The following is an 8129-nucleotide window of genomic DNA, read 5'->3' on the forward strand; positions in this document are numbered from 1 at the left end:
AAATCTCTAGCAGCCACCAAGGCGGCATGGCTAACAAGCGAAGGATGCCGGGAGTTGTAGTTCAGCATTGCCCGAAAGGCTCTGCGGTCCCGTCAGTGTTGCCAAACGCGTGAGGAACAGCGGTGACGCACCGGCGGCAACTCCCTCCCTCCCTCGAGTGCCCGGCCAAGCGGCGCATGCGCATTTCAATCAGTCCCCCCCCCTCGAGGAGGTTTCCTACATGTGGCTCGGGCGGTGCTGCCGGTGGGGCTGCTTGTGCCTTGCAAATCCCGGCCTTTCCATAACTCGCAGCGGCGGGCGCGGCTCCGGTGGCCCCGTATCCGGTAGGCGCCTCAGTTTTCTCCACAAGCGCTCTCGAAAGAGGCGGGGAGAGAGGCAGCCTGGAGCCCCGTGGGAGCAGCTCGACAGCCCGAAGCTGCTCGCGGGGAGCCGTGCATTGCCGTGGCGGCTTTTCCGGGGCTCCGGGGCCCAGTCGCGCTCCTGCAGCAGCAGCGCCGGCCATGCCAGCGAGGAGTGCGGCGAAGCAGCCTTGGCTGCTTGTCGGAGGCGGCGTTTCCTCCGTGGAGGTGGAGAAGAGGACAAGCAGACCTGGGCTTCTTACCTGCGAGGGGACCACCCGGCCTTCGGACCTCTGGGGGTGGCGCTGAAGAAGAACCTGGCCGCTCAGTGGTGGGAGGCGGTGGTGGTCTTTCGGGAACAAGTGCTGGGCGTGGAGGGCCCGGCTCGACTCGAGCCCGCTGCTGGCCAAGGGCCCCTGGGGGAGTCTCTGCGCCTGGTGCATCCGCGCACCGTCGGGGAGACCTTGCGGGAAGCCGGATCGGACGGAGAAGAGCCGCTCGCCGCCTTGCAGAAAATGCTAGCCCGGTCTGGGATGCTTCGGGACAACCTTCTTCACGGTAGGATGGGGCTTCTGTAGGTTGTTGTTTCTGATAGCAATAGCACTTAGACTTATATACCACTTCACAGTGCTTTACAGCCCTTTCTAAACGGTTTACAGAGTCAGCATATTGTCCCCAACAATCTGGCTCCTCATTTTACCGACCTCGGAAGGATGGAAGGCTGAGTCAACCTTGAGCCTGGTGAGAATCGATCTACCAAACTGCTGGCAGCCAGTGATCAGCAGAAGTAGCCTGCACTACTGCACTCTAACCATTGTGCCACAGCGGCTCTTAGCAATATGATGATGATGTGATGTTCGTCCATCATGTTCTAAGAGGACCTTGACATCTGACAGGTTGTGGGCTGTCCACAATGTGTCCGCAGGTGGCCTCTACAGGCACAAAATGTTCTACCACATGAGAATCGAACTGCAGCCGGCAGTCAACAGAAGTAGCCTGCAGTACTGCATTCTAACCACTGTGCCATCACGGCTCAATTGTGGTGGAAAAGGTCTGAAACGCGGGAGGTCAGAAGGGAAATTGGAATTGAGATGTGGACGTGATCTGCAGTAGATCACCAATAATGTCTCAGGATCAGGCATTCAGTGACAGCAGTTCTATATAAGGAAACCTACAAAATGGAAGTTCTTGTATTCATGAATCTGTAAACAGGCTGCACTCTGTTGACCAATTGTGTGTCAAAAAATGTTGGACTACTTGGGTTTTGGGCAGCAATGTCTATAAGGTAAAATAAGTGTAATGGCAGTGGGGGTGACCTTGGGAGACAGGAGGGGGGATTTTACTCTCCCTAGTTTTGGGGAGAGTAAAAAGGAGTAAAAAGGAGGAACAGGAGAGGTACTTTCACACTTGCAAGATTCTGTAACTATATAATAAAGGTTGTGTTAGTATTAGTGGTTGGCGCGACTTGTCTGCAGTGCCACAAAAGGTAGATGGTAGGTAATAAGGGTGCTGCTGCTTTTCCACATGAAAAGGAGGAATTTGCATTATAACGTAATTAAAAACGTTTTGCTATTTTGGTGTGTTTGTGGTTAATTAGTTGTTGCCTAATCCAGGACTCCTATGTTTTTATGATTATGTGGCTATTGTGTTCCTACGCTTGGTTTAAACTTTCATTTAACAGTACAGAGATGGTACTGTATTTATTAATCGAAAATGCAGATATGTTAAATGTTATGTCTGAAATTAAGTCATTATATGGTATATTCAAGCATTAGAATCATGGAATTGTATGAGACATTTACATCAGTGCATAGTATATTTACATGATATGATCATCCACAGACTGTTTCTGTTCTGGATAAATGAAATTATCCTGCAATATTGTAATGCATCAATTGTTAATATTTATTAATTTATGTTGATAGATGCTTTAGAGCATTATATTGATTGTCTGGAGTTGGTAAACCAGAGACTGCCTTTTGGAATTGCGCAAATAGGAGCATGTTTTCATCCAAATGACAAAAATCCTATGAGGTACAGTAATCCAGATTCCTAAATTCTTTTTTGTAGATATGTGCCCTTTTCTGGAAGAAAAACAACTTGTTTATTTGTTGACCTCTTCTTGGTATTCTTTAAAGAACAGGTGAAAGGACAATGGCGTCCCTTGTTTGGTACAGCTCTGCCAGAACAGCTGGACAGTGGTTTGGCTATTGGTTACGTCAGCGACTCCAGTGGTGGAGAAAGGTATTTAGAGAGATCTTACCTATATTAGATGTTAAAATTATCAAAATATTGAATGGTTCCTCTGAAAAAGCTGCTGTGAAGTTGAAAGCAGAATTGATGTTCTTACATTTAATTCATGCTGCTCACTGCTTTAAATGTTAATCTAATGGTAACTGAATTATTTTTCATCTGAGTAGTTCAGAAAATCAGCAACTACAAACCAAAAAATTCAATTTCAATAGATAACAGTCCAAAATTAATTTGGAATTTAAACAGAAAAATTTCAAATGATTTTTAAAAATACTTTTTCACAATTACTTTGGGGGATGTTAAGGTAAGTTTTTACAACTTGTTAGAATTAGGATAATTTTTATCCTAATTATCCTATAAATCCCATATCAGCAAAAATTAAAGTCAGTGTCTGTATAGTATGGCTCTGAGGTATACGTTGTTTCCCAACCAGATTTTTCTAAATTAATACCGTATGTACTTGCTTTCCAAAGTGAAACACATACAGTTTTCAGTTGTGTTGAGAATTAAAATAAATATCCATAGTCTTAATTTGGGTGTACCTGGGATATACTTAGTCTGTAAATCCCTGCATTTTTATATTTCTTTTTAATAGTTTGCCATAAACCCATCCAACTTCAGCAGTGTCGCTCACAATGAAGAAGGAAGAAGAGGAAACAATCTCTATTATAATTTTCCCTGGGGGAAAGAAACAATAGAAACTCTGCAGATGCTGGGAGACAATGAACTATTACAAATGTATCCAGGAAACGTATCAAGATTGTATGTAAGTTTTATTAAACTCTTTAGTGCTGTTGTTGTGTTAGCACCATCACTCCCCCCACCCCCCGTGTACCATCCGTTTGATATAATAATACGAGCGATATAGGTGATCATGCTGAAATGTGGGCACATTAACTGAATGCACATTTTGATGTTTCTTCTTCAGGGTCGAGATGGGCGAAAGCATGTTGTTCCTCATGTCCTCTCTCTGAATGGCAATTTGGACAGTGGAGTATTAGTGTACCTCTATGATAGCATGCAAGTGTCTGAAAATGGTTTGACCAAAAAGAAAGCTCTGCAGAGACAGGTGATTCATATTCCTAAATTGAATTAAATCAATGCAGTTGTAGCGTTAGATCAAAGCCGAGTGTAAGATTCTTCCTTTGCCATTGTATTCAGAAAATTTCCTTAATACTGTCTCCTATTTGAGTCTTTTATTTTATTTATTTTATTATTCATATTCTATGCCACCCACTCTCCGAGGACTCTGGGCGGCTTACACCAAAGACAGTATACTAAATAGCATATTGCCCCCAACAATCTGGGTCGTCCTCATTTTACCCACCTCGGAAGGATGGAAGGCTGAGTCAACCTTGAGCCGGTGAGATTTGATCCGCTGATCTGCTGAACTAGCAGTCAGCTGAAGTAGCTGCAGTACTGCACTCTAACCACTGCGCCACCTTGATTTGGAGAATTAAAGATTCCAATGCTGTAAATTTGTAAACTATAAATGTAGTTTGTGTTGCTTTCAGTGGGCTGGATATAGAAACTTTCCATATGAAAACTGTGTGATATTTGACCCTTTCCCATTTTCCCCATCTACTGTATGTGTCCCCCCCCCCCAAAATAATTCTAAAAGTTGAAGGCATGGAAGAAAAAAATCCTGGAAGTTGCAGAGGGACTAAGCAAGTGTCACCTTCATTTTTTCCAGCAGGAGTATTCTGAGAAAAAAGAAACTAGCTTTAAGAACCATCCTGCTCTGTAAATATTTGCAACTGTTATTTTTACATTATTTTCAAAAATGTTTTATTTCAGGTCCTTAAGCTTCATCCGTGTTTGGCACCCATCAAAGTAGCTTTGGATATGGGAAGGGGCCCAGCAGTAGAGCTGAGACAGGTGAGCTATCACAGCAAGATTTTTAAAATAGTTTTTATGTCTCTATTTTTTTTTTTTAAAAGCACTTTCCATCTAATTCTCTTGGCCAAGCTCTAATAAAAGATAAAAGCCCTTCTCCAAGAAAAAAAATATAGCCAGAATCTACGTTCAAGTGCTGGAGTATTTTCAGGAAAATATAGTGTAACAATAGGGCAGATTTAATTCTACATAAATTAAAGAAAACAACTTCATGTATATATGGCTTTTCTGTACCTATTGGTGGATCAAGGATTCTGCTGTGCAGAGGAGAAATATTTCTGATCCACCAACCAGTTACCCTGCCTGGCACTGAAGCTGATGTCTATGGAAGTTAGGTCTGCACTAGAAAAACTTTCACTACGAGCATGTTCCTTAGTACTGAGTCACAGGTCACAATTATGTGATGTGATTGTAGGAAAACTGTACAGAGAATCTCCATTCTGTTTTTATGTCACTCAAGAGTTGACCAGAGTTACAAAGATTGTTCTGTCAAGCTTCTGTACCAATTATCATGCTGCATTTGATCACATAGGGTTTAATTTGGGAGCATCTAAAATGGAAAACAAGTATCTAAAATAAATTGAATATCATTTTTATTATTAAAAACTAAATCTAAATAAATGGCTAGATTGCTTAGTTCTCTCTTAGTTCACTCGCAACAGCTGAAATTTCTGTGAATCTATTGTGATGAGCATTGAGCAGGATGATGGACCACATAATCTCTGAGGTCATTTCCAATTTTGTGATTCTGATTTTAACAGGCAGTGTAAGATTTTGATGCATTTTTTTAAATCTTCTGATTGCTTCTGGAAAACTTTTTACCCCTCTAACACCTTTGCAATCTTTTTGGCTTCTTGGCTACCAGGATTCAAATAGAGAATTGCTCTCTATAATTCTGTACAGTTATTAGTGTAGGTAAACCTATATTCAATATTAGAAGTGCATCATATTATACAGATATTACATCAGAACCCTGAATTGTAAGACAAAGTCTAATAAAATAGGACCCTTTTGTCATGAATAGGAGCTGAGAGCATCAAGCTCTTATTCCTAGCAATGCTAATAAATCTTAAGTAATTACAAAAAATAGTTTAGATCCTGAATTTTGCAAAAAATGTAGAACATTAAAAATAAAATGTATTGGAAGAAACGAACCAATGTTAGCACAGGGATTTTTTCTTTTCTCTTTCACCCATAAAGTATCATGTATTTATAAAGGATAATATTCGTAGCTCAGGGTTAAAATGAGGGGTCCTTGGTGCTCTCTGAGTTTGCTTGTTTTCTTGCAGAGGTTTCATTAGGGTAATGAAATGTCTGCAAGAAAACAGGCAAGCTCAGAGCACCAAGGACCCCTCGTATCATGTATTTAAATCTCCTTAGTGCCAGATAAAAACTTTTTTATCATTAGAGTTTTGTCTTTTCATTCAATAATTCAAGAAAGTGTTTTTTTTTCCCAAAGGTGTGCCAAGACTTGTTCAAGGAATTGTTAGAAAATGAGATTTCTGTTTGGCCTGGCTATCTTGAAACCATGCAATCTTCTTTGGAGCAGCTCTATACAAAGTAAGGAGGAAAAAGGGGGCATAATTCAGAATTTAATGTTGAGAGCTAAATGTTGGAAAATTTACAACATTGACAAAGTTGTTAAATTTGCTCGGAAGTCTTTTTGAGCAAACCAATTAACCTTAACATACAAACCCCCCCCCCCAAAACCTGCATTTATTTGCAAATTGAATTCCTTACAGTTTAGTGAGTTGACAGAATAAATAAGTAGTGTAATTGTGGTTTATTAGACCAGATTTATACAAAGTATTTCATGGTTTGGAGTGAAATGTAACTCCATCTACTGTTTCGGTCTTTTGAAAATTCAGGACTCCATTTGAAAAGCAAGCAATTATTTGTTAAAGTAATTGAAAAGTAATTTAGATGATTTAAATGGATCATATCTACTCTCTAATTCAGTGGTCACCAACCTTTGCGGCTTGGCAGTCCAGTGGGGGAGAGGGGAAGCGGGCTGCATGAGTGCAAGTTGAGCTGTGTGTGCATGCCGGTCTGCTGCTTGCGTGCCCGGTTCTGAATAGGCCACAGCGCAGTAATGGATCGCAGCCTTGCAGTTGGGGACCCTTGCTCTAATTGATTCTTGAAATATGCTTTCCTAATATACATGCCTGATACTGCTGCTGCTGTATACCCTTGAACAGTAACTCTTTGTTCTTATTCCTGTTGATAGGTATGATGAAATGGGTGTGCTTTTCACAATCCTGATCAGTGATGCCACACTAGAGAATGGGCTGGTACAATTGCGAAGCAGAGATACCACTTTGAAAGAAACAATGCATATATCTAGATTAAAGGACTTCTTAATCAAATATATGTCTGCAGCTAAAAATACTTGATTTTTTTTTTAATAAAGGCAATTTTGAACCTTTCTGAATGATGATACTTCTTTAGGTCAGAATATGTTTAGTCAAATATGTCTTCTCCAATATGTAGTTCTGTTTTCTGAGATACGCCTTTTTTCCATATGAGAAGGTAAAGCAGACAAAATATCACATGTATAGAACTAGTTACAACAGTGAGCTCATAATAGTACAGAACTATGTCTAACAAACAGAAATATGTGAACATTCCATTTTCAAGCTTAAGATCTTGGTTTTTTAAAAAAAAGGGTATTTCAAAGGTTCAATATTGTTTTTCTCTATAATTTGGGTTTAAATAGTAATTGGGATGGGTATGTTAGGGCATCTATCTGAAGAAGGATAATTTAAACCCATACTTAAATCAAATTGTTGTTTTTGCCCATTTTCAACAACAATATACATAAATGGCATTTCCAAAAGTTTGAAAGCATGCTAATATAAGAAGCTGCTGTCATATGCTTCGGTATCTGTCATATTGTTCTTTAATAAAAACAGAACCTCATCTTGGAGCCAAATTACCAAGGGACAATAAGTAATGCTGAACTTCTGAAGAACTGAACAGAAACGATCCAATCCGTTCTTGGTTGTTTTATCTCAACAGAACTGACATAAAATCAAACTTCTATAATGACATAAAATAAGGAGCATTAGCTTCTTTAAAATGTGACATTTTATAAGGAGGGAAGTACTTTCTAGAAATTCAGTATAAGTGAACAATTGGAAGAGACTATCTAGCTTGGAGGAACAAGTGGAAACTGCTTTATAAGACAGACTCAGTATCTTTATATAATTAATGATAGAAGCACTCAAAGTGAATGCAAAAAACTCCACTGATTTATAAGAGAGAGCATCTGAAAGGATTCCTCAGAAACCTGTTGGCTTTGCCTTCACAGCACCAGGTATAAGCAACTTTTATCCTCTGGTTATTTTGGGAGTTCAATTCAACTCAAAGCCTGTGTCCAGCCCTGTCTTCCCAGTGAAAGGTCTTATGTCCATGCAGACAACCAACTAACCATCTTTATTTAGTGAGCAGATAAGTGAACGCTGTGAGTAGGGCAGGTAGCTTAATTTCCCATAGGAAAATTCTGATGGAGGAGAGAAAAAGAAGGTTAATGAGCTGGCAAAAGAAGACTGCCTTGAAAATTCTGAGAAGTACTTGGATGGAGAATGTATGGTGGTGACGTTCTAGAGTCTAGTCAGTGGCTGTTGAAGATTTGTTTTAGTA

General features: G+C 40.3%; 1 protein-coding gene across 1 annotated transcript; it reads left to right on the forward strand.

Annotated features, from left to right (window-relative positions):
- The first annotated feature begins 220 nt into the window (after nucleotides 1-220).
- On the forward strand, nucleotides 221-6891 carry POLG2 (DNA polymerase gamma 2, accessory subunit). Its single transcript, XM_070934757.1, has 8 exons — nucleotides 221-896; nucleotides 2264-2372; nucleotides 2477-2582; nucleotides 3187-3357; nucleotides 3520-3660; nucleotides 4389-4469; nucleotides 5947-6047; nucleotides 6715-6891. Exons 1-8 carry the CDS (start codon nucleotides 221-223, stop codon nucleotides 6878-6880), a joined length of 1551 nt encoding a protein of 516 aa, XP_070790858.1. The 3' UTR covers nucleotides 6881-6891.
- Nucleotides 6892-8129: the final 1238 nt, after the last annotated feature.

Source organism: Pituophis catenifer, unplaced genomic scaffold (genome assembly GCF_029215685.1).
Source record: "Pituophis catenifer annectens isolate HBS135680 unplaced genomic scaffold, rPitCat1.0.hap2 SCAF_2, whole genome shotgun sequence".
In the NCBI taxonomy this organism is placed as follows: Eukaryota; Metazoa; Chordata; class Lepidosauria; order Squamata; family Colubridae; genus Pituophis; species Pituophis catenifer.

Bases quoted from the DNA above. Each gene is read 5' to 3' on its own strand.
- POLG2 (XM_070934757.1), top strand. From the start codon at position 221: ATGTGGCTCGGGCGGTGCTGCCGGTGGGGCTGCTTGTGCCTTGCAAAT. The intron at 2,583-3,186 runs GTATTTAGAGAG...TCTTTTTAATAG, and splicing joins GACTCCAGTGGTGGAGAAAG to TTTGCCATAAACCCATCCAA. The intron at 3,358-3,519 runs GTAAGTTTTATT...TTTCTTCTTCAG, and splicing joins GAAACGTATCAAGATTGTAT to GGTCGAGATGGGCGAAAGCA.